The sequence below is a fragment of the Phoca vitulina genome, unplaced genomic scaffold (genome assembly GCF_004348235.1).
Source record: "Phoca vitulina isolate PV1807 unplaced genomic scaffold, GSC_HSeal_1.0 scaffold3, whole genome shotgun sequence".
Lineage (NCBI taxonomy): Eukaryota > Metazoa > Chordata > Mammalia > Carnivora > Phocidae > Phoca > Phoca vitulina.
Window position 1 is genome coordinate 13077791 of NW_022589706.1, and position 26845 is coordinate 13104635.

Below are 26845 nucleotides of genomic sequence, written 5' to 3' on the forward strand. Positions count from 1 at the left end.
AAATTTCAAAACCTTGGGCGCCTGGGTGGCTCTGTTGGTTAAGCATCTGCTTCGGCTCAGGTCATGATCCTGGGTTCTGGGATTGAGCCCTGCATCGGGCTCCCTACTCAGCTGGGAACCTGCTCCTCCCTCTCCTTCTACTGCTCCCCCTGCTTGTGTTCTCTCACTCTCTCTGTCAAATAAATAAATAAAATCTTAAAAAAAAAAAAAAAAAAATTCAAAACCTTAAAAGAAAATAAACAAAATTTATTCCTAAGGGGGAAAAAAAAAATTCAAAACTAGAGTAGGTGGAGGTGAGGAAGGAGAGCACATATGAAAGGCTCCAGAATTTAAAAATTGTAACTCAAACTATGACTGCTACCAATCATTTCATGTTCAATTGCTGTGCTAAACATTTTTTTAGGGTTTTTTTTTTGTTTTTGGGGGGTTTTTTTAGTTTTTTTGCTGCCTTCTCCCTTGCACTGGGGAGAAGCACCCCTACTTGTCTCATAGACCATATGGTACAAACAGTGCCACAGAATCCCCAACACCACCCCGCCAGGTATGGCACTTGATCAACCTCCAACCAGATTTTTCAAACACCGTAGTCTCAGTAACATGGCAGGATTACATGACCCTGGTCCAACTAAACCTAGGGTCTAGGGCAGTGGGGAGGAGATAGATGGGGACAGGGAATGGCCATTTCCATTGGTCTGATTAGAGGTCAAGAGGTAACCCCAGGACCCTCTTGCTACCATGATTTAAGAGCCTGTCTAGGGGGCACCTGGCTGGCTCAGTCGGCAAAACGTGTAACTCTTGACCTTGGGGTCATAAGCTTAAGCCCCATGTTGGGTGCAGAGCTTACTTAAAAAAATAAATAAATAGGGGCGCCTGGGTGGCTCAGTCATTAAGCGTCTGCCTTCGGCTCAGGTCATGATCCCAAGGTCCTGGGATCGAGCCCCGCATCGGGCTCCCTGCTCGGCGGGAAGCCTACTTCTCCCTCTCCCACTCCCCCTGCTTGTGTTCCCTCTCTCACTGTGTCTCTCTCTGTCAAATAAATAAATAAAATCTTTAAAAATAAATAAATAAATAAATAAATAAATAAGAGCCTGTCTAATGAAGCCAAAAGATAGGAAAAGAGAATTAATGCTGAGCCCTTGGATCCAGCCAAGCCTGAAGTCCAGCTCTAACTCTCTGGGCTCCTCAGTTACACAAATCACTAATTTCAGCGAGTTGGTATCGGACACCTATCATCCCATTAAGATCTCACAATCAATCCTAGGAGATAGGACTCATGCTGCAGATAAAGAACTCACGTGAAAAAAAGATTATGAAATCAGCCAAGTTCTGAACGGCCAAGCCAGACGTCACGATTTAAACACAGCTTTCTGACTGATAACAGTGGAGATTTACACATAGAGCAAGAGGGAGAGAGAGAAAGCAAACCGGCCAAGAAGTTGGCAATGGTTCAATCAAGGTGCTAGAGATATCGTTCTTTCAAATTCTCTGCATGTTTGATGAATTTTATTCATTGGATAAAGTTATTATATGTGGTATTGTCCAGCCTTCCAACTTCATGTGAAAGCCATCCACCTCTCCCTCCTCCTCGCTGTCATCACCCCCACCAGTGCTAACTGGCGTCCTTGCTTCTCTCATCCACGCTCCATTTAAAGTGTTCCTCCTGGGGCGCCTGGGTGGCTCAGTCGGTTACATGTCTGCCTTCAGCTCAGGTCGTGATCCTGGGGTCCCGGGATCGAGCCCCGTGTTGGGCTCCCTGCTCAGCGGGGAGTCTGCTTCTCCCTCTCCCTCTGCCGCTCCCCCCTGCTTGTGCTCTAGCTCACACTCTCTCTCTCAAATAAATAAAAAATCTTAAAAAAAATAATAAAGTGATCTTCCTAAGCATAAATCTGAACCTGTCTCTGTGCTGGTTAAAACCTCCACGTTCCCTCAGAATGAAGTCCAAACTCTTTAAAGTACCTCACAAGCCCCTCCATGGCCCCGGCCCTAACTCCGACTTCTCATTCTGCTCCACACCTTTCTTTAACACTCAGCCAGCCTTTCTCTCTTCATATTACTAATCATATCTCAAGACGTTTCTAGAAAGAGTCCTACTTCTCTCACCTCCAGACCTTGGCACATGATTGCTGTATCCCTGACACATGCACTCTCCCCCTGCATCTTTCCTCACCTCCATCCTGGTTTTCTTGCCTGACTAACTCCTACTCATCTTGAACAGCATTCCTTTTTCCAAAAAAACAGTATCTCTGAACAACAGTGCCCTGTACTTTCCTGCTGTGGCCCTCGTCACTCTCTACTGATTTGCTTAAACCACCTTCACTGAGAGACCAGAAGTTCCACGGGGGCAGGATCCACATCCATCTGTTCAGTGAGACGGACAGACATACATTATAGAGTGCGGACACTGCTATGGTCTGGATGTTTGTGTCCTACCAAAATTCATATTAAAATCCTAATTCCCAAAGTGATGGAATTAGGAGGTGGGGCCTCTGGGAGGTGATTAGGTCATGAGAGCAGAGACCTAAGGAATGAGGTTGATGTCCTTATAAAAGAGACCCCATCTGTCCTCGTCCCCTTCCACATGAGGGTACAGCCAACTAAGAAGCGGTCCCTCACTGAACACTGAATCTGCTGGCACCTTGATCTTGCACTTCCCAGCCTCCAAAACTCAATGTTTGTTGAAAACCAAATGTTTGTTGTTTGCAAGCTACCCCATTTATGGTATTTTGTGATAGCAGCCAGAATGGATGAAGAGAGTTGATAAATGGATAAAAAAGTACATGATGGCTGAGAGACAGAATTATATTACCTGACTTTCACTACAAAAATCTTTTTGGTAAATGACAGTTAGCTACGAAATCATTATGATATCCATAAACTCGGGCAACACAGAGACGGCTGCAACTCATTCATAACACTCCCATTTCTCAACAAAGTCAGAGGGTCATGATGCCTGCAATTGACCTTCAAGTAATTCAGCAAACGTGTGTATGTGCAGGCATGTTCCAACAGAAAGAAAAAAAATGATAGCAAATCATTCTAATTATTGCATCTGGGTAAGTAAATTGGCGATATGAGAGGTTACTACATTAATTCTTTAAATTTGTCTGTATGTTTAAAAATTTTCATAATAAAAATTATTTTTGTCCCCAACTTTTTAAGTTCCAGGAAGTATAATTAATCATCAGGCCCAACTTATTAGTCCCTGTCTCCCCCTGGCCCAAATGATCCCAATCCTACACCTCAAAGAGAAATGATATTTTAGGAGAAAATTCAGTCGGCATATATTTGACTCATATTGAATAAGCAAAAAAGCTCTGCAAACAGAAATATATGTCAGTTTCATTTTTTTTAAAACATTGTTTCCCTTTTCAGATTTTAAACCGCATCTACAACAAATACTGATTTAGCTAAAGCAGTCCATAAATTTGCGGCCAATGATGTACTGCATGTGTTTCCACATTATACCTCTCATGCATAACTGAGTACTGTAATATGATTTAAAGATACACTTTTTCTTTAATAATAAAAACTCCTTGACATATTATATAATACTTAATAATAGCCATATTAATCAGGCATTGCCAAAAGATATTTATAGTCCAATTTTTTTCATTTAACATCTCCCCTTCCCTTACCAATCACAGCTTCCCTAGGGAACAAAAGTCTAACTTTAGGGTCTATCGCTACATCTAACTGTGTTGGATCATTAAAACATAAATGAAAAAGTGCACAAGAATTGCTGAAACAAAATTAAAGGAATGTTAATAGTTCTTGGAAAAAGAGTAAGTTCCTTTAGGAAAGAATGCCAGGTGTAGCAGAAAAGATGCTTTTTAACTGCAAGTATCAGAAACTTCTACTCAAAAATGTTTCAGCAATAAAGGAAATTCTCTGGCATTAAGGGAAATCAAGACGTAGGACAGCCCAAGGGGTTTCTCCGCCCTTCTCAGCATATCAACTTGGCCTTCAGGCTGACCCTCAATTGTGACAGGCTATGCCAAGTCCACAAACCACCTCCAAGCACAAAGTTATGACAAACAGTTGATTCTTTATTCCCGTAACTCTTTAGGAGCCAGGAAATCTTTCTCAAAGCCTCACAGCTAAATACCCCTCATCACTCTTACTGGCTCTGGCTGGCTCTGGCAATAGCTAGAACAAGATGCTATGGTGATCACATCATTTGGGATGGAACAGAAGCTAGGGAGTCAAACACATTGCTGGTATGTCATCTTAGTGTCCGTAATTAGACAATAGAGGAGTGTCACTAAATACTGACAAATACATAACAAGAATCACAATACTCTCGGGGCACTTGGGTGGCTCAGTCGGTTGAGAGTCCAACTCTTGGTTTCAGCTCAGGTCATGATCTCAGGGTCGTGAGATCGAGCCCGAGTTGGGCTCTGCACTGAGGGGGAATCTGCTTAAAGAGTCTCTCCCTCTGACCCTCCCCCAACTTGCATGCTCTCTCTCTCTCTCTCAAATAAATAAATCTTTTAAAAAGAGAGAGAGAAAGAATCACAATACTCTAAAATGAAGGATATCTGCACCCAGGCTTGTTTTATTATATCAAAGAGAAAGAGAGAGAGAGAAAATGAATCCCCTTCAGAAGCTATTCTTCAAATCAAAAGAACTGACAGGGACAGCTTGACCTGCAGATTTCCTTAATCTCTGAAATGTATTTGCTAGTTAATTCAACCCAGCCAGCCCTTAATGAGAAGGAAGCCCATACAAGGGACACCGGTGAGGAGACCTCCAGTCCCCTGGGGAACCGTGGAAGACAGTGTAAAGCAGCTGCAGGGTCACCCCTCCTGAGAGGTGAGGCGGTCAGGTGGTTACCCACCATCTGCTCTCAGTCATTGCCCGAGGGTTCCCGGGGCAGAGGGGAGTGGCTTTCAGCCCAGTGCTGGAGCACCAAAAGCTCTCAGGTTCACATGTGGAAGACCGAAGGAGAAACGCACAGGAATGACCAGCAGTGAAGGAATAAAATCAGCTACAGTGTTTTCTGAAGTAATTCGGAAAAATTTGAAACTGATGTCATTTACAAAGACCTTAAGTCACTTATGCAGCTAGCTAGGTCTTCAGTCCAGAACTCAACTTGAGTAGCCCAGATCCTAAGTCACTCACTGCCAGCCAGTAGTCTCCCGTAGAAAGAGCACTAGCTCTTTGCGAACAACCCCATCTTTTTGCTCAGCAAGGGCCATTCTGCTGTTCCCCTGGGAAACTCTACTAGACTGTCCTAGCCCATGTGCCTCAATGGCTATGTGACCAGTTCTTCTGCTCCTATATTGCACTGGGCCCTGGGAAATTTCAAGGGTTTGCTTCTTCTCCAGGAAAGAGGCCTCAGAGGCCTTCTGCCCTTAGATCCAGAACTATATATTGCTTTTATTACATGGTCTTTTTCCCTGTCTTTCCCCTAAACCCGGTAGGGATGGGGAAGCAAAGACGAGAACTTTCTTAGAGACCCACCAGCATATAAGCTCTTCCTACAGGGCCTCTAACTCCCCAGTGAGTCCACAGGATGTGTATCTAGAAAAGGAGGAAGTTTCTCTTATGTTACCTTTTCTCAAATCTCTTTTCTACATTGGACTAGGTAGGACTTCTGGAACTCAGTGGCCAAAACGGAGTCCTTTTTTCTGTTCTTTCATCCCTTCCAACACAGAGTAATTAGGAACAGGCAAGGAAAACACACATTAGCAAATCTACAAAAATGCTACATCATTGTCGTAGGATGAATTGTGTTTCTCCAAAATTCCATGTTGAAGTTCTACCCCCTCCTCCTTCAAAAGAGGACTGTATTTGGAGATGGGTTCTTTAAAGAGGTGATCAACTTAAAAATGAGGACATTGGAGTGGGCCCTAATCCAAGGTGACCAGTGTTCTTATAAGAGGAGGAAATGTGGACACACATACACACAGAGGAAACACCATGGAAAGACACAGGGAGAAGGCAGCCATCTACAAGCCAAGGAGAAAGGCCTGGAACACATCCTTCCCTCACGGCCCTAGAAGCCAACCCTGCCATGCCTGGATCTTGAACTTTCAGCCCCCAGAACTGGGAGGAAATCAATGTCTGTTGTTCAAGCCACCGGCTCTATGGTATTTTGTTACTGCAGCCAGAGCAGACTAATACAACCACTGCATTCACACAGCTTGTGTCTGATACACAGAGAACCCAAGACAAAGTCCTAAAGTCTCTGCAGAGTCTTGGAAGAGAAGACCCCTAAGATTCACAGATATATGATGAGATCCCACAGCAAACCACAGTCCATGAGAAGAATCCTACAGTGAAGAAAATCACAGAAGAATACAAAGACTACAACTTAAAGAATAGAGTTGCTAGACGTGAAGGAAGGACAAGACAGTCTTTGGATTCCGTCACAGGAAGGGGACAGTGGTACACAGAGGCAGAGTACTTTAGTTAAGTTAGATGACCTGGTAGAGAGGGAAATGAGAAGAGCTATGAAAATAGTAGAAAGAATCAAGAGATTATTCAAGGAGTTGGTATGGAAATTACAAAATCTATAGAGGCTTTAGCTTTAGCATCAGTAGAACAAATCAGAGAAGAACAAGACAGTAGAAAGTGTAACTGTAAGAAAGACAGGGCTGGGCTCCAGGGGAAGGAAAGCCTGAGTTCCCCCCTGGGCCTCCCTCCCCATCACCCTGCACCGACACCCACCTTCCATGCCCACAGAGGATGAATGGAGCTGCACTAGGAAAGGCCTGAGAAGACATTCATCCGTGTTGGGACATGAACTCCTGGCAAAGGGTCAAGCCACTGGCTAGGGGATCTCTTTGTTTTACCTCATTTTTAGAGCACAAGATAGACCAAAGACCAAGGCATTTCCACAAGGGGCCAGCCACCGTCTCAGGCCCTCTGGAGCCTTTCCAACCACTGGTCCCAGCAGGAACCTGGAGGAATAAGGAGCTCTGTCTGAGCTCATGCTCACAGACAAAGGCCCTATTGACAGGATGCTTCCTCTGGAACTCTTGTCCCCCCATCCTTCCTTCTCAAAGCCAGAATAGTAAGAGCCTAGCCATATCATCGCTTTTTCTTTCTTTCTGAAGTGTGCTGTTCTCCCACAAAGACAGCACGGGGGACAGGTCCCACCCAGGCATGCGTGGTCTCTCCCTCACACAGTGACCGTGAGGCCAAGACTCAGGTTTGGGCTTTGAAGGGTCTATAGGAAATGCTGAGCTTAGGTAAAAATGTTTCCCGACAGAGATGGCCCAGATCCCAAAGTCATCACTGGGGTCTTGGTCTGTGTGTGTGTACACACACACACACACACACACACACACACATACTCTCATATATGTACATATATGTATGTATGTGTGAGTCTATCTATCTACATCTGTATCTGTGGTCCTACAAAAGAGATATGGTGTTCTGGGATTCAGGTATAAACAGGCCCTTAGCTAAAAACAATCACAGCCGTATCTTCCTATCACCTAATATGTTTGTGGCAACCTAGTTTGTTTCTATCATGTATACGGATTTATCATCAATAAATGATGGAAAATAGGTCAAAGACCAAAATGAAATTAAAAAGTAAAAGTAAAAACGGTAGTAAGTCACAGCATAGCACAGACCATTAGCTATGCTGCCCCTACTTTTTATGATGTACATGAACAACCACAGCAACCTAGGGGCCAAAAATAAAACATGTTTATAAACACAACAGACACCATTTATAACCTAGGCATCCCTGTCATCCTTCCTGGGGAAAGAAAAGATCCCACTGATCCTTCCATTATTGACCAAGCACCTACTCAATGCCTGGCAATGTGCTACATGCTCAGACTATCTGTCAAGCACAGTGACTTTTCTTACAAGAAACAGAAAGCCCAACAGGAACATACCGCCTCGCATAACTGTAACAGCCCAGAGGCAGCCCTGCTTCAGCAAGGTCCCTCCAGGGCACCATGATGTCGGCTCCGGCCCAAGCCAGTGGCAGGACAGCCTCTAGACGGCACAGTCATCCGTTCTGATGACAGTAAGGAAATTCCTTTCCCAAAGAGCCCTGAGCAAATCCTGACTCGGTTAAACTGGTCAGCGCCCATTCCTCACCCCGTGTCCCTGGAGTGTGAGTGAAGGACTGTCCTCTTCCTAGTCAGGCCTGGCGCTGAGGTCCGACCAGCCTCCTCTGAGGCACGTGGCCTACGTGGAACAGGACGGGAAGAGTTGAATGAAAACAGAAACGAGAAAATCTGAGAATTAAGCACTGCTGTGCCAAGAGCATTTTACATACGTGTATGTGTACACGCATCTATGTATACAGACACGTGTATGTGTAAATATGAATGGACTGCTACTTTATATACGTAAATGTGCTATTTTCATGTATGTTTATATAAATGTAAAAACCTAACTTTAAGACTTTTGATTTAAGGGGCACTTGGGTGGCTCAGCTGGTTAAGCGTCTGACTCTTGATCTCAGCTCAGGTCTTGATCTCAGGGTCGTGAGTTCAAGCCCTGTGTTGGGCTCCACGCTGCACGTGGGGCCTACTTTAGAAGAAAAAAAAAAGACTTTTAAGACATATGATCAATTAAAAGAACAGACGTATATAAAAGGATAAATAAAAACTCTATGGGGGCGCCTGGGTGGCTCAGTCATTAAGAGTCTGCCTTTGGTTCAGGTCGTGATCCCAGGGTCCTGGGATCAAGCCCCGCATCGGGCTCCCTGCTCTAAGGGAAGCCTGCTTCTCCCTCTCCCACTCCCCCTGCTTGTGTTCCCTCTCTCGCGGTGTCTCTCTCTGTCAAGTAAATAAATAAAATCTTTAAAGAACAATAAATAAATAAATAAAAACTATGTACATGCTTAAATAACACATCTGTGATCAAAGCAATAATGTCTTGTGGGAGTTTGTAGAAACCACTGGGTCAGATGGTCAAGGGAAGATCACACAGAAAGAAAGTGAAGCAGAGCAAAGAGAACTAACACGGGAAATCTGTAATTCAACAGAAATGGGGAGGCTCACAGTAGAGCTTCCTTATATTACCTACACCTTATATACATCTGAAATGTTTCTGTAGGGGCGCCTGGCTAGGTCAGTCCCTAGAGCATGCGACTCTTGATCTCAGGGTCGTGAGTTCAGGCCCCACGTTGGGAGTGGAGCCAACTCGGAAAAAAAAAAAAAAGAAAAGAATGTCCTGAAATGTTATCCTAAATGTATGAGTAATAAAGGGAATCTGAAACGTGATCCTGGACTATCATTCATAAGACAAGCGAATTAAATATCCACTGTGTAAAATCCAAGGCAAAAAAAATAAGCACTACTTATAATATATCTGATCATAAACAAAACGACCTAATTTCTAAGCAAAACACAATTATCACATTCAAAGACATCTGAATAAAATATCAAAGTTTATCCAAAAGTTTCCCTCCTTAATGTGTTTAAATTCTACTTGACTATTTTATAAGGCCCACGCACACTTCATGACAGAACTTCGAAACAGTATCTATGCTCCAAAAGCCAGTGATCAGCAAACCATGATCCCCAGCCTGCTTTGCAAATAACATCACCTCCACATCAATTCATAGTCTTTATTGTCTATTGCTGCTTTCCCACTATCATGGCAGAAATCGAGGAATTGTCACAGAGACCATATGGCCTACAAAGCCTAAATTATTTACTATCTGGCCCTTTACAGAAAGTTTGCCAACATCTAATTAACTAATTGTTTCTTGAAATTAAATTCTTGAAGTTTTTCATAATAAAATGTTGGGAAAACTCAAATTTTTATTTTGGAAAAGTCGAGAGTTTAGTAACAGACTTAAAATAAAAGTGCAGCTAAGTATTATCTCTCACTCAAGTAAAGCTCATAATAAACCAAAAAAAAAAAAGTGCAGTAAGTAAAATAACAATAAGATATAATAAAAAATACTCACAATCTTTCAAGGAGACTTAACCCAGAAAATGAGCCATTCTTCAGCTCGGATATTTTATTGTTACTCAGAATCCTAAAAATGACAGGAAAAAAAAGGTAAGTTGCAGAATATATGTACACCATCAATATCAAAATAATTTAGCTCCTTATTTTTAAACCTATGAGGAATTCTAAGAAGTCACTTATTAGCCAGTTTTTGAGATGCCTGACAAAAACAGGAGCTTCTTTCTCTTTCTTTGAGAAACCACCTAAAATAGCCCGCTCACTCTTCTTGTCACCTCTTAAATTGTTCCTATCACATTTGACTAAAAATTTTAAGGTAAAAAGGGAGAGAAGTGAGCAGAAAATAGCTCTTGAGTTCAATATGAGAAGAACGCCACATACACTTACATAATTAATCAACTTATGTAAGTTGAATACTTATTTAAAAACTTAATGGAAAAATGTGTAACATGCCCTATAAAATACTGATCTTACAAAGAAATAAAGCATCCGCTAGATATGTCAATGCTGAATATTATTGGTAATTTGACAGTATACAAATCTACTGCCTGTGTGTGTGAAAATAAGCTTTTGCACACCCTCACATCAGACACACAGGCGACGGTATCACGGTGCTGTTATCTCATGTATCAGGACAATGTTCTCAAAGACAGGACCTGACAACAAGGACTTACTGAACGAGGTCATAGTCAAGCCACCCCCACGATAGGACTTGCCTAAGAAGATTACGTGCACGTGATCTTGCTCCCTCTCTAGGCACTGTAGCTACGCACCTTTTGTAGCTCAAGTACCAAGAACGATTTTCCATAAAGTGAAAATGCTAAAGCTACCTGATTTGGAGGAGTGAGGACATCGAGATAAGAAAATGAGAAAACCAAGGCAGAGAAGAATTAATTAGGTTAACGACCCAAGGTGACAGCAGCAAATGCCAGAACCAGATCAGAAACCCAGGAAATCTCTCTTCCAGACCTCACGTTCAACATACGTCAACGTAGGTCCAGAGACATACTACTGGCCTCGCGGGCAGAAAGTCCTCCATCATAGACTGTGCTGCACTTCAGGGGCGCCCTTCACACGGGGTACAAAGTTGCACGGTGCCCCCCTCTCCACCCCCCAGACACTGCAACGCAGCAATTCTGTGTATATACAAATAACAGAGTGCCCCTGGGTCCTAAGAGTTCAGGTATTCATTTGTATTGTATCTACTTTTATTATTCTAAAAAAGAACCTCTAATTATTTGTCTTCAAACAAAAATAGCCATTTGACATCTGCTTTTCTTTCGATATAAGTGGAATTTAAAAACAAAATCCCTGTTCACGCAGATGCGCATTTCAGAGCCTTTTTTGTGGGATGATTATTAGCAGCTTCTCGAGTCAAGGATACCCGTGTTTGAAGCTCAGCTCTCTTGCTTTCAAGTTCCATTGATCTTCGCCAGTCCCTCCACCTCTCTGTAAGAGTTCCTCATTCATAAAACAGGAAGAAAAATATCTACCTCATAAACACTAGAAAGAGATTAGGAAATGTATGAGACACTCAATGAGTATTCATTCAATTTCAGATGGTTTCCTTGGTTCTAAAACACACATCCTCCCTCATTTTAATGTTTCTTGCAATCCACGTATATTACCATGTAATATCTTGCGTCTCCCTCAAGCCGTCGCTAAAGGAAGGACAAGGGCCTTGTCAACCACTGGGACCAAGAAAACAGAAAATGTGGTGCTTGAAAACACTGCAATTAAAATACAATACCATTTTCTCTAATCAAAATTGCAAAGGTTTTTTTCAAGTGAGGTGGTCGGCTAGGGCAAAAGCAAACTCAGTCTTGCTCATGGCCACCGACGTCACTGAAATAAGCCTTCTCAAGCAGCCCACGGTGCACCGTGAAGAGCCTCGCACCTTGCTGCCCAAAACATCACTCCTAAACAAGTCGCCAAATCTGACAAGAAGGATATCCCATGACCTTATTTCAGCATTATGTAAGAGGAAGAGTAAAATGATGGTACATTCAAACAAAACTTCATGCATCCATTAAAAAAGGATTCTTCCAGAGGGAACTTGATAAAAAGGAAAATGCTTACACTCAGTTCAGAAGCAAACAAAACTGATAGCACTAATTGAAAAGAATCTATGCAGAGATCAAAAACAAACAAACAACAACAACAACAACAAAAAAAGACTGGGAAAAAACGGACCCTAATGGATCAATACCTTACTGATGAGGCTTCTATTAGTTTCTCTCTTATTCTCTATAATCTTGTAGTATCTTTTGAAATACTTAGCGGACAACTCTTACTATTTAAATATTTTTTTTCCTGATGATAAACATAAGAATCTCCATAACTAGGGAGAGTTTGAAATTGAGTTAATTTCCATATAATTCTATCTTAGAAGTAAACGAATACTTTAAGCTTTGAGATTAAAGACTCACGTTTATTTATTTATGTTCAAGAAATGTTTATGCAGCGACAGTTTGCAACTTAACAGGCACTATGAATACGCACTAAAAGAAGAGAAATGAACAATGGTGTTGAGATCCAGAGCCCAGAGTTTTAATAGAGACCCACTCCCCACCCCCCCAGCAATAAATGATTTAGGTCACCTCTCTAGTTCGACTTCAATTTCACAACTTTTTTTTTTTTTTTTTTAAAGATTTTATTTATTTGACAGAGAGAGCACAAGCAGAGGGAGAGAGAGAGAGAAGCAGGCTCCCTGCTGAGCAAGGAGCCCGATGCGGGACTCAATCCCAGGATCCTGGGATCACGACCCAGGCCGAAGGCAGCCGCTTAACCAACTGAGCCACCCAGGCGTCCCAATTTCACAACTTTTAAGATGGAAAAAAATCAGACCAGAATGACCACCAAGATCCCTTCTAGCTTCTTTTACGTTTCTGTATTGGTGTTTTCATGAGCAAAACTGACAAACTTGACGGTGACTGAGAATTTATCACCGATAAACAGAGAACTAAAGAAACAAAGGAAAACTACACAGTCTACCAGGTAACAGGCTCAGTGACAAGAGTACTCGGTGTCTGGGTGAAGAATGATCCCCAAATACGGAGGGAGCTTATGAAAAACTGTCAGGGCGCCCGGTGGATTACACTCAGTACTGTTGCAGCGAAAGGACTGTCATTTGCTCAGTCATAAAGGCTTTAGTACAATAAATGATAGATTTTACTGAGAAGAATAAAAAGGAAGACATTTCATCACACTTAAAAAGTTATAACTGTAACCTTAAAAATACAGTTTACAACCTCATGTTAATATATTCAGTCTATCCATTACTTGGTGTGTTTAAGGACTTTGCGCAAGAAAACAGGATCGGTATGAATAAATCTACTCTGCAGACAGTTTTTATACTCAATTTTGAGACTGGGGACTGTGCAGTGAGCAAATGCATAATCTCATGTATCATTATAAACCTAAAACCCATTCTAATCAATATTTTTGCTGACATCTTTGAAATTTCAAACTTTCCAGAAGGTAACTAAATGAAAAGTATAAAACTTGACTAAAGTTATAAAGCTTATGTATATCCATTTCTGTTCTATACTAACGATGTTATAACACCACCTGATCTATAGACGATGCTTAGGAACACTATCCTGGGCTCGTGCCTCTTGAATTTAAACACTATAAGAAGACTTTGATGTCCATTGTTACATTTAACATGGTATCAAGTTAGTTCAATATATCATTTAGGCTGAAACATGAAAAAGGGAGTAAGACCTAATGTAGACATGTTTAAAAAAAAAAATCAAAAGTTTATGGAGCAGAAAAAAATAAAAATTAAGTATTACAAGTTCTCAGTCACTTGCTCTTGCAAGTCCCAGAATGGAATGGTACGCACAGCACCCACACCCCGTATGGCAGAAGACACAGAATAATTTTCCTTTTGAGAGGAACTGAAAATACATTTTAAGAGCTTTAAATATTCAGATCAAACGTTAGGAATATAATTCTTGAAGTCGACCCCTGGAGGGGAAAATCAGGAAAATAATCAAATAGAGCTCTTACACTGGGTGGAACGGTGGCCCTCCAAAAGATATGCCCCCCACCCCAAAACTATGACTATGACCTTAACTAGAAAAGGATGTTTGCAGATGTAATGAAGTTGAACGTTTCGAGATGAGATCGTCCTCAATGAGTGTGGGCCCTAAATCCAATGACAAGTATCCTCAGGAAAGAAAGGGGGAAGACTAAGAAAATGTCATATTTAAAACAAGGGCAGTCTCATACAGACCAAAAAAATACAGAGAGAGAGAAAATGAAAGCAGACAGATTTAGAAGCCACAATAACTAAAGATCTTCTAGGACTAAGAAAAGGAGTAAACAGGACTACATTTTTAAAAGTTTGATAATTTTAGTTTTTTTTTTTTAAAGATTTTATTTATTTATTTGAGAGAGAGAGAATGAGAGACAGAGAGCATGAGAGGGAGGAGGGTCAGAGGGAGAAGCAGACTCCCTGCCAAGCAGGGAGCCCGATGCGGGACTCGATCCTGGGACTCCAGGATCATGACCTGAGCCGAAGGCAGTCGCTTAACCAACTGAGCCACCCAGGCGCCCTAAAAGTTTGATAATTTTAAAATCATAAGCAATGTTAAAAGATAAACAACAAATACTTATGACTACTACCAAAAACAAAGGCCTCATTTCCCAAATATATAAAGAGCTCTTAAAAAAAAAAAAAACCAATAGAAAAACTAGCAAAGGCCATAAAAAGACAGTTCAGTGAAAGTAAATACAAACGGATCATAATCATATGAAGGGATATACAACCACAATCATGAGAGAAATGCAAATTAAAACTAAAACAAGGTACCATGATTCACTTAAGGAGTGCAAGAAAAGTGTGATAACACACTTTGTATTTAGAGGGAAACAACCACTCATATTTTGCTATCAATCAATACAATCATTATGGAAGGCAAAAGTACAAGTGCATTTACAGCATTTGATCCATTAATTCCTTCTGGAAATTTATCCTAAAGATAAATTTGCAGGTGTGCAATATACATGTTATATATTAAATTATGCAATTATATATTTATACAACAAAAGTATTCATTGCACTATTATTTGTAAAACTCAATGACTGGATATTTAGGTTGATTCCAGGAACAGAAGTTTGGTCCTGATGGAATACAGGATCCACAAAATGGGATATCATGCAGATGAGGGGCTGCAGAATGGGAAGAGAGAATGCTTTTTAGGTGTTCACTCAGAAAGATCGAAGACAGACTAAGGACTGAAAGTATGCGTTTACATATTAAAATTCTCCATCTCTTGACATCTCTGATTTGCTCAAGCAATACAAACTGTAGTAAGTAACACAAACTGATTCTGCATTAGATTTATTATGTAGAGTAATAATTGTTATTGCTACATCTTTATCAAATACAAGAAAAATAGACAATATGGCTAGGCTAAGCTTTTGAGTCACTAATTGCAATAGGCACATGTTCTAAAAATTTAGGACCACCTGTGAGAAGCTAAAATCAGATATGCTAAATCCTCAAAAATCAATTTTAGTGCTTTGCTTCATTTATCCCACTAATGAAAACTGGTTACTCCCACGTTCGCTGAAGCTCTAGTCCAGGGGGTGTCCAAATCCATCCCACCACCTGTTGGGACAGCCTGTGGGCTTCTAAGAATGGTTTTTATATTTTTAATGGTTGAAAAAAAAAATCAAAAGAATGGTATTTTATGACACATGAAAATTCTATGAAATATAAATTTCAATGTTTTTAAAATTTTATTGGCACACGACCATGCCCATTTGTTCACATATTGTCTGTGGCAGGTTTCCTGCAATGACAGCCGAGTTGAGTAGTGACAACAGAGACTGTCGTGGCCAGGAAAGCCTAAAATATTTACTATCTGGCCCTTTACAGAAAAAGAAAAAGTCTGTCAAGCCCTGTTTTAGCACACTCTGTCCCAGTTTATTCTTTGGTTTCCAGCGAATGAAAATCAAGTGTTCTTTTCTAAATTAATTCTCCCTAGCAAGTAAGAGTTAAGTATCTACTAGAGGGCAAAAATCCTCATCAATCTGAGTAACCTTTATATTAAAACCACATTTAATTCAGCACACCATCGGTGATATACACATTTTGCCCTAAGTATTAGCAGTTTGTTCACCAACATGTCCCCTGAACTCGATGCATCCATTGATTCAGCTCTGCAAGAGAAAATTCTGGGTGGTAGGCTTTAGTTCCAGTGTGTCAAAAAATGTTTTGCCCTCAACTCTGCTGCATCACCTTGTTTTAACAAGGACTTTGCATTTTGTGAAATCCCTGTTCAGGGACTTGTGTATTTGCCATGTCTCCCATGACTGGGTGAATCCCACATAGGGATCTTTTCGAACATGACCATCTCTGCATCCCCACAGGAGTGGACCTACAGTGAACACGTAAGTGAGTCCATCATGCAACCTCTCTTTATATGGGTGTACTCAGTTACTCTTCATAAACACCCTATGACATCAGTATTATTTTCTCTAAAACTAAAGTTTGCAGAGCACCTGGGTGGCTCAGTCCGTTAAGCATCTGCCTTTGGCTCAGGTCATGATCCCAGGGTCCTGGGATCGAGTCCCATGTCAGGCTCCCTGCTCATCAATCAATAAATAAAATCTTTAAAAAAATAAATAAAATAAAACTAAATTATTTCAAGTTCGATGACTTGTCCAGGTTCAGATTCAAACCAAGTGGCAGAGTTAAGATTCTAACGACGCCTGGTACATGATAAGAGACTCTTGTGGGTAAGGAGGTGTGCTCCGCAGATCCTCCTTCAAGAGCGACCCTAAACAGGAAGGCAGTTAGCAGAGAGCCTCCAGCTGCCGCTGTCCGAGGGATCTGCCTCAGTTTCCAAGCAGAGTCCATCCACTTGGTAGGCAATGCCGGCCGAGTACTCAGCACAGTGGGGGTGACAGGGCTTTCCATTCCTGGCCAGCCCAGACTCCCCAAGGGGCGATCTCTGCACCAGCGCTGGCCCAGATTTCCGCACAACTGTCCTACCCTACTGTCCTTCCTTCCCCCTCTCCCTTCACAGAGGCCAGACCTCCATCCCAGTCCGAAGGGTCACCCTGCCCACTTCTGCTTCATTTCCCTTCATCTTCCAGATGTATTTCCATCAGTACAAATCTTGTACTTCTAACCCCTTCTGTACACTTGGCATGTGCTTCCCAGAGGATCCAACTGGCAAGATGCCCAGAATATCTGTTCAATAAAAGAATAAAATAAAAATATGGCTGGGTTTAAGGCATTCAGAGATCCCTCTTACGGAATTAATAACACAGCATCTACAACGTACCCAATGTCCCAGCTTCCTATGGTACAGATGAGGAGTATAAACCTCAGTGCTGTTCTCGCTACTCCTTCTCTCTGAAGCTTACGGAATTTCTTTTTTGGGGGGAGGGGAAGAATAAAAAACTCTACCAGAACATATCTAGTTCGTGTCTTTTAATATTTCAATAGAAGTGTCCTAAGCTACTGTTTTCCACATTTTCACCCTTCTAAAATTAGGACCATTTTAAAATTGGTATCAAAGGAAATTTCCAGCTGCTAGGAAAAGGAGTAAGTTACGAATTTATCAGTAGTCATCATTTTTGGCACACACACTAACCGTGGCTGAATTTTAAGTCTGGATCCTTAATTACGGCTTAATGTTTACACATTAAGGTTTCACTATGATACAGCACTGAAATAAAAAGTTGCGCAATAGGAGATTGCATATTATATGGCAGTAGGCGTAATTAAAGGCAATAGAAATGCTAAATCTCTCAGAATTTAACATTTAGGAGAGGTTGGTGGGATTCATTCATGTGTCATGGAGAATGATCACTCATGCAGCTCCCAGCTCTCATGAGCTGCCAGCTCATTTATAAGGGAAGCAGTTAAACTTCCAGTGATACATGATTAAATTAAATTGGGGAGGAGAGCTTTTTAACTGAGTAAAAAGTGCAAACAAAACCCTATCTTCATCGATATTCAAATGATACTATCAAGACTAAAGACGGAAAGAAAGTCAAAATCACCTTACTAAAAAGATCGGTGGGTTATGATGTGTGCATTACACTGCCAAATGATTTAAAATAGATTTATCACACACAGAAAGAAAAAGCAACTGATAAAGGGGTAAAATGTTATTAATAGCAAAAGCTCCAGGTCAACATGGGTCACTTCTTGCTTATGCATTTGAAAATTTTAAGCAAAACTAACCTAGGTCCCCGCAAACGGATATGAGGTAACCACTAACCAATTTCTCTATTTTAAGAAAAGTCTTAATATTATAACACTCACTGCCTTCCCACTCCTAGAAGCTACCTTGGAGCTCCATTCCATGTTTGGGGTTGAGGGCTCCTGGTTTGCAAACAGTCTTCTGCTGTGTGCACAGTAAATACTCTGACTAATGACCACTTTGGTGATTCACCGCTTTTCTGTTCTTTATAAACTTTGGGCATAGGTCATTAGAAGCAGACTTCTGGATTGTTCCCGCGTCCTCTCTGGCTACTGGGTCCTCTGACGTGGTTGGGGTTTCCCAAATCTTGCCTCGGCCCACCTCACAGCTGTGTCAAACCCCTGGGTACTCTTCCAGCAGCCTGAGCTTGCAAGTGGTGGTGGGAGGGCTCGGCAGCGGTCTCAGCTCTGGCCGGCTGGTGGGACGCACTAGCAAAGCTCACCTGCAAGTTAAATGAGGTCAGACCCCCAAGTCTGAAAACTGAGCTAACAGATTCATGTGGTTGGGGAAAGACAAAATGTACTTGGCCTCCAAATTTAGAGAACAGGTATCCTCCTGGCAGATTTACGGAGTCGGTGTCTCCTAAGAGAAAGGCACGGTTTTCAGGGAAGGGGCCAAGGGAAGGAGTTATGGGCTCTGATAAAGGAACTCTGAACTTGACGCCTAACACCACAACAGTTCTGTTACCCTGAGGAAGTTCCTGGCGTATCATGGTGGGGTTTAGAGTAGAAAGAGGACCTCTGAGATCTACCAGCACAGGGCAGATCTCTCATTTATGTCAAGTTTCATTTCACTTCACCCTGATGATTTATAGGAATTACTGGGAGTAGCTTACCAGGTGGTTCCTCAGCCCCATCAGTGTTATTATCTTGATGATCTGAAGGTTGAGTGCTCCTTCTTCTTGGATAATTAGGTTGTTTGAGGGCAAAGTCCTTTTTTTTTCAATGTCCCTTCTGCTCACAGTCTTGACAAGTATCCTTGTCAATAGGGAAATGTACAAAGTTAGTTCTAAAGTTCAGTCGACACCCCTGAGCTGCTTTAATTGTAGGGCCATGAGTTTATTTGCTTGATAACCCTTTCACTGTTCTAAAATTCGTTCAAAATGCTCATCAAGATGCTGGAGCTCAGAAAGGGGAGTGATCTCCCGTCTTAATTTATGTTTCTTTAATAAATCAGGAAGCTCAGGGAGAAGCCCATTAACAAAATGAACAGACAAGGCACTACCAGCTTCGCGGTCCCGGAGACCAAAACGCTCTCTAAATATTTCTTCTAAGCAAAATCGAAAGTCTGCAACTGATGCATCCCTTTTTTGTTTACAGGACTGTATCACGGCCCAATTGATTCTCACAGGAAAAATCCTGGGTATAGCTTCAAGGAGTGACTGACCTACTTTTCTCACTTTTTTTTATTGTTGTTCTTTTGAGGCATGTTTGGTGGGATCCTCAAAGACTTTTTGGAGGGGTCTTTCCAATCGTCTGCAATGGAGCCACCTCTCGACGCCTCCTGGACTCTTTACCCCATGTAAACAAATTGATATAAAGCAGAAAATCCAGGGTCAGAAGCTCCAACAAGAATCTTGAAGTCTTTATAAATTTAGTTTGATCCGTCTTTAGGCCTGGACAATCCTTTACAAATCAGAGCTCAGGTGAAGACCAGGGTTTACATTTTGCTGCAGCTGAGATCCGCGGTTCACGGGATGGTCTTACTCTCAAGGACATCAGGAACTTAGGAGGTTCGGGGAGGTGGGGGGGAGACTGAATGGAAGGTTAGCTTCGGGACAGGCAGGTGCAGAGGGGCTTAGCTGGAGGGTCAGGTCAGAGCTTTTGTTTTCAATGTTTTGTCTCCTTGTAATGATTCTTTTAGAAAAGGTATTTGAGAGCCATGCTGTCTTCTGAAGGCCTCTGTTAACCAACCAAAGAATACATTTCATTGTTTTTGAGAGATTTGGGATCCTCTTTTCAAGGGCGCCCTGAAATTCGATCATCTTTTCTAAACTGTAGGTTCCCCAAAGTGGCGGCTAGAATTCCAAATTATGCTTTTGTTAGGTCCACCCATTTCTCCAGAAAGGCACAAGATCCTGGTCGATTGTGGGTATACATCATATAAGACGCAGGAGTCTTTAAGGGAGGAAAAGAAGATTTAGACCAGATGGAAACCATCTCTGCCTTTAGATTCCTTAAAACAAACCACGGGGAATGGGGTAATCCCACCATTGCCTAAAACCCAGGGAATCACAGGTTTCTCCCCTTACAGACGGGAGGGTGACTTACCAAAGGAGCTTCAGCAAACAGAAAGCAAGTGTGCTGTCAGTAAACTTGGACAGCTCAAAACCCAGAGCAGAGCCGGGATCCTAGAGACTGACCCAAGAAACTCTAAGGTCAGTGAGAGAAAACAGTGAGCACAAAAGGCTCGGTGGGAACTGACACTGGTTTTGCTCACAGGCCTCGGGGTCGCAAGGGGTCAGCGTCTAAGGATCCCACCTCTGACAGCATTGTGCACACACCCAAAAAAGACTGCCAACCCACAGCACTCACACCCAACATGGAATGAGGCTCTGAGGTGTGCTGTTCTAAAGCAGCTTCTATAGCGCGAAGGCGGTGAGTACTCTCCGTAGCGACTGGTTACAATGTTAGAATTTTCTGAAATTAAAGGGAATCGGCTAGTTGTTACCGCTTATCAATTTGGGGGAACTATTTTAGTTTTCCTTATGATTTTCAGAGGCATAAGCAAGGAGTGACCCAGGTCAAGTTAACCTCACTTGTCTTGCAAAATAAGCTAAATTAAGCTTCGCTTGTATGACTAACTGGTTTTGTCTGTTCAAAGCATTTTCAAGAATGGTCTACATTTGTGTTTGATTTTAACATGGAACTATCAGATGGGACATAAAATAGTACTACACAAGAGAGAAAGAAGGGAGAAGTCAGACAACCTACAGAGATGTAATAACAGCATACAAAATTAAAATTTTTTGGGAGAACATGGCTTGACTTATTTTTTTAATGTACAATTCTAGCCTTATTATGAGCTGTATAACACACATACAATAAAATGTACAGAAGTATTCAGTTTGATGACTTGACAATTGTACATGCCTTTGTAATTGCCACCCCAACAAGATAGAGAACATCATTATCCTCTCAGAAAATTCCTCCCTGCCCCTTTCTGCTCCCCTGCTCTTCCCCATGTGACGCCCCCCCCCCCCCACCCCCTGAAAAACCCGTTCTGACTTCCATCATCATAAATTAGGTTGGCCTTTTGGGGGGACATTTATCACAGTTTGTATGTGTACATCTTCTTTTGTTTAATGTAATTTTTTTTAGATTCATCCATACTGTTGTATTCTAATTTGTTCCTCTTTATTTCTGAGTGGTATTCTACTCTGTGAATATACTTCCATTTGTGTACTATTCCCCTGTTGATCGATATTTGGGTTTCCAGTTTCCGACTACGGTAAGACTGCTGTGTGGGTCTTTCTGTGGACGTCAGTTTTCTTCTCTTGAATAAACCTGCAGGGTTGGAATTCCTGGGTCACAGGGTAGTGTATATATAAGGTGTTGAACTCAAAGTGGTTGTACTCTCCTACGTTCCCCTGGCTATGTGTGATGGTTCCAGTTCTCTCCACATGCTCTCCAAAGTCTGATGATCTATTTGATTTGGGCCTTTCTAGGAGGTCTGAAGCTGTATCTCATTGGTACTTTTGTCAGTATAAAGTGGAGCTTCTCTTGATGTGCTTAGTGACCATTCCTATATATCCTTTTGTAAGGCGTCCATTTAAATGTCTTGCTCATTTCTTGAGTTTGGAAGAGGTAAACAAATAAGTAACTGAATAAAAGGCATCAAATGCTTTAGAGCACACAAAATGCTATTTGGTACGTGTGGTGGGCAGGGAAACCAGGAAAGCTACAAGATCATTTCTAACACCTGGAGTGTTATAGGTGATCACTCTTGCTGAGTAGTATTCCATGGTAGGGATGGACCACACTTTAGCAATCCCCAGCTCAAGGACACCTGGGTTGCTTCCAAATTTTGGTGATATGAATAAAGGGGCTATAAATATCTGAACAGAGGTTTTTGTGTGAGCATATGTCAGTCTTTTAGTAATTTTCTAGAAGTCTGATTGCTGGCTCATATGGTAAGTGCATGTTTAACTTTATAAGAAACTACCAAATTGTTCTCCCAGAGGAACTGTACAATCCTGAACTCCCACTAGACTCGTATGAGGGTTGTCCCACATCCTCCCCAGCACGCAGTACTGTCAGAATTTTTTTTTATTTAAAGCCATTCAATGTGCAGTGATATCTAACTGTGGTTTTAATACGCATTTTCCTAAGAAATGATGATTTTGAGTGTCTTTTTTTTCATCATGATAAGGGTACTCCTTAATCCCCATCACCTATTTCCCCCACCCCTCCCACCCCCTCCTCTCTAGTAAGCATCAGTTTGTTCTCTGTAGTTAAGAGTCTATTGCTTCGTTTCTCTCTTTTTTTTTCTTCCCCCTTTGCTCCTTTATTTTGTTTCTTAAATTCCACATATGAGATCACATGGCTTGACTTTTTAAAACTCAGTAGATAAAAGACAAGACGGACACTACTGGGAGGCACCTGACGAAATCTGGAGAATATGCAAATAACAAGGGCTCCGGGGGTAAAAAAAAGGAACAGGTAGTGGAGCGCCTGGCTGGCTCAGTTGGTGGAGCATGAGACTGGATCTCAGGTTTGTGAGTTCAAGCCCCACGTTGGGTGTAGAGATTATTTTAAAAAATAAAGTTAAAAAAAATGGAACTGGTAGAAAAATGACTACAATTAAATAAAAGGAAATGTCTCTGCAGAAAGTAGAAGAGAAGTCAGGGTGCAGGGAGCAGGGGAGGAGGGTTTAGGGAATTATTATGTAGTGGGTACAGGGTTTAATTGGAGATGATGAAAATGCTGTGGGTATAGACAGTGACGGTGTTTATATATAACACTGCAAAGGTCTTTAACGTCACTGAATTATACACTTACAAATGGTGAAAAATTATGTTATGTGTCTTTTACCACAATAAAAAAAATAATGTCTAGGGGCGCCTGGGTGGCTCAGTCGGTTAAGCATCTACCTTCGGCTCAGGTCATGATCTCAGGGTCCTGGGATCGAGCCCTGGGTCGGGCTCCCTGCTCAGCGGGGAGCCTGCTTCTCCTTCTCCTCCCCACTCGTGTTCTCTCTCGCTATCTCTGTCTCTGTCTCTCTCAAATAAATCTTTAAAAAAAAATAATGTCTAATAAACGTGTATATAAAATAAACAAAGGACATGTCTCCAGTTTGAAGATGTGTAAAAACCAACCATATGCCAGGCAAACTAACTTAAAAACAAAAAAAAAGCCATGTAAACCCAGGCATATCCTAATAAAATTTTTGAATTCCATGATAAAAAAAAAACCTCTAAGTTTCCAAACAGACATGAAAACATGTGGGTGTTTTTATCATTTGGTTTTAATATCTTTTTCACAGATTTGGCAAATTAGGGAAGAAGTTCTGTATACTCTGCCTGCCTTCTTGAAGCTGGATACAATAGTACTTCCAACTTTGATCTCTGTGAGGTGAATAATTATTAAAATGAGACAGTAAGTCAAAGACATCAGCTGCTAACATTGTATTGCAGGGGTCACAATATAATTTATCATCAGACAGACACTTGAGAATAACACAAGGTGCCATTAATAATTACATGAAGACAACAGGTGTCAACCTGGGCATATGGTCGCGCTTAACTATTCAAACGGTTCATTAAATAACCTTTCAAGTTTCCACGCATTTTTAATCAAAGACCTGACATTTTTTTAAGACCTGTTCTTTCTTATAATTATTTCAGATTCTTTATTCAGCAGTTTTGTAAACAAAAAGGAAATAATCTATTTCTCTGCTGACATTAAACAGTAAGTCTATGTGTATTTAAATAGCATTTGGTTAAGAAAAACGAAACGGGTTTTTATGCCATGCTAGATATATGTCTGAAATGCCTAAAAATGAAAAACTCTTTATTAAAGAACACTTCATCTTATCTTATGAACACACCAGCTCCCTGAGAAAAGGGAGCCCCATTTTTCAAGGTTTCTATACATCATAAAGAACACTGGACACTTAATAGTTATGATACAATAAAAAGCAAGTTATTTGGCATTTTAATCAAATAAAGAAGGCTCTCTAGGGAGCATACTGAGGTCTTTTCAGGATTTTGAATCTTTGATTTTTAAGCTAAAATTCATGATGGACCTACTACGCATTAATATATTGAAGCACCTACTGTGTGCTAGGCGTGACACCAAGCATACATAGATTCATGCGTTGTGTTAGTCCTTGAGGTCTAAGTGTAAAGTGCTACATGTGGGATGCATGACTGATCCAAACGAAATACAGAGGGGGTTTTTTGTAGGATTTCTTTCTTTTAGAAAGCACACGCACACGTAGGCCCAAGTTGGGGGAGGGACAGCGGGAGAGACTCTCAAGCAGACTCCCCTCTGACCACAGAGCCTGATGAGGAGCTCAATCTCATGACCCATGAGATCATGACCTGTGCGGAAAGCAAGAGTTGGACGCTTAACCGACTGAGCCACCCAGGCGCCCCAACACAGAGTTTAAATGTTGCTGAAATGCGGAATGATTAAGGGAAAGGTTTCTGAACTTTATTTAAAAAAAAAAATAAAATGAGTAGTAATTCCAAGGGCAAAGAAGAAGGGGGAAATCCTTTTAAGCAGAGAAAACCCCTCAAAGGTCTGCATTAGTTTTCTATTGCTGCATAACCAATTATACAAAATGACTGCTTTACATCAACACGTGTAACTGGGCACACCACCGCACAGAAGTCCAGGCACTGAGTGGGTGGGTCCTCTACTCAGGTGGAGCTGGCTACAGAGTACCTGAACACCCACCAGTAGAGGGGCTTGACTTAATGAGTGGGGTGGAGAGAGGGAAGGATTTAAGTATACACATTGACTGTGAAGTAGTCTTACCAAAGTCACACCTGAATCTAAGTAGTGAAAAGTGGCACCTCAAAATTTTAATTCGCATTTCCAATTGTGAATGTGTGTCCCCTTCCTGGAAATGTCCTTTGACCACTACAACACAATGGTTACAAGTATGAGCTCTCGAGTCAGACATTCTGGGCTCAAATCCTGGTTCTATCACTTACTGGCTAGTGACCTCACGGAAATTAATAAGCCTCCATGCCCCACATCCTCAGACACAAAAGAGGGATAATAATAATGATCTCATCAGGGAACTGTATGAATTAACTTAAAACACGTAGGACAGGATCTGGCATGCTCAGCAGACATTACCTATTATTACTGGCCCATACTTCTGATAGATCATGTATTTCTTTTCTACTAATTTGCAGGAGTTCTTAATATATGGGACCCACCATTTTCCTCCAATACAATCTCCCAAAGATCCTTAGGCAGCTGGTCCAAATGCTAGGAGCCACTCTACTAGAAGATATTTGGAAAGCACATTCTAGAAACTATCGCTAAGGACTGAAATCTATATTTTGATAGAGCTTACTACTAAGTATAGAATCTAAATAATTCTCCTAGTAAGAAATCTCTCAAGACCTTTTGTAAATTTAGGTGGCTAAGCCATTCTTTTAAAGTAGCTATTGAAACCCTCTCAAACAGTAAAGAACAGTGATATGCACAAAAAGCCATATGATCCCAAGATTATAAAACCAAAGAAACGATTAATGTAGTCATTAACAGAGTCTTGGGCTTCCACGGCCAATGGCAAACAATGACACGTGTCCCGCCACCTCCCTGTCCCGTGCCCAGGGCAGATCATGAGTCAGTCCTAGCTCTTTCCTGATAAGCTCACACAACACTCCTGATGGCTAGTCCCAATTCACTGGTGCAGACATTCCGGAAACCTATTTCCCATCCTGGTTCTAGTGCAGAAGTAGATCACAGTCAACCAGGACCCCAGAGGTACTTTTATAATGGTGGAGGGATCGTGACCAGGAACTGGCCAGCCTCCTAGAGAGGAGTCACGTAGTAAGGGTCAGCAGGGAACGGTGTGGAACAGCATCAGCCGGAACGCCGGCAATGAAAGATTTGTAGTAAATATGCGGTAAAAGATCTGTAGTAAATATGCGGTAATACAGGTAAAAATGTGAAGGGTGGGGGAGCATGCCAGCAAGAAAAATAATTGTGTGACACACAATCTGCAAGATCTCCATTATGTCTGTGTGTATGAAGTTATGAAGGGTATCTTCACCATGCTGAAGAGAAAAAGTCTATGTTTCCAAATATTATGGACACCCTGTAAATTCCTTTGAGACTCAGAAATTCAGATAAACAAGCTGGCCAACTCATTGAGCTGGCGGGTGGTTAAAAATCTATATTCCTGTAACAGAGGAAGGAATAGGCTTATACAAAAAGACAGCCAGAGTTCAGATGCTAAAAAAGCCTACCAAGATCTTAAAGATGGGAACTCAGAGACAAAACAGAAATCCAATTAACAGAAAGGGAGCACAAGGTCCCAATGTTGGGAGTAGCCCTAGGGAATGAGGGCAGGTCTCAGCCTGTAAGTGAGGGGCAATTAGCCCAAGGAGTGGTGAAAAAAGTCATGCAAGCTCAGGAACCACACAGGCCAGAGTTAAGGACTGAACCAACCCAACACCACACCCCCTCAACCAAGAAAAGAGCCCCTGCACTTACTATTACAATGCAATCAATCAATTCTAATAAATCAATTT

At 41.6% G+C, this 26845-nt stretch overlaps 1 protein-coding gene across 2 annotated transcripts in view; it reads right to left on the reverse strand.

The window, feature by feature from the left end:
* The window catches only part of ADGRA3 (adhesion G protein-coupled receptor A3), a 132025-nt gene that overhangs the window by 87861 nt on the left and 17319 nt on the right, over positions 1 to 26845 (reverse strand). Inside the window, exon 1 of one of the 2 annotated variants that reach the window (XM_032400098.1) lies at positions 9893 to 10191. In XM_032400098.1, the coding sequence (XP_032255989.1) occupies positions 9893 to 10014 (122 nt within the window). In that variant the 5' untranslated portion in view covers positions 10015 to 10191. Of the gene's footprint in view, positions 1 to 9892; positions 10192 to 26845 lie in introns of those variants that run through there. The other variant, XM_032400097.1, reaches the window with a different exon arrangement.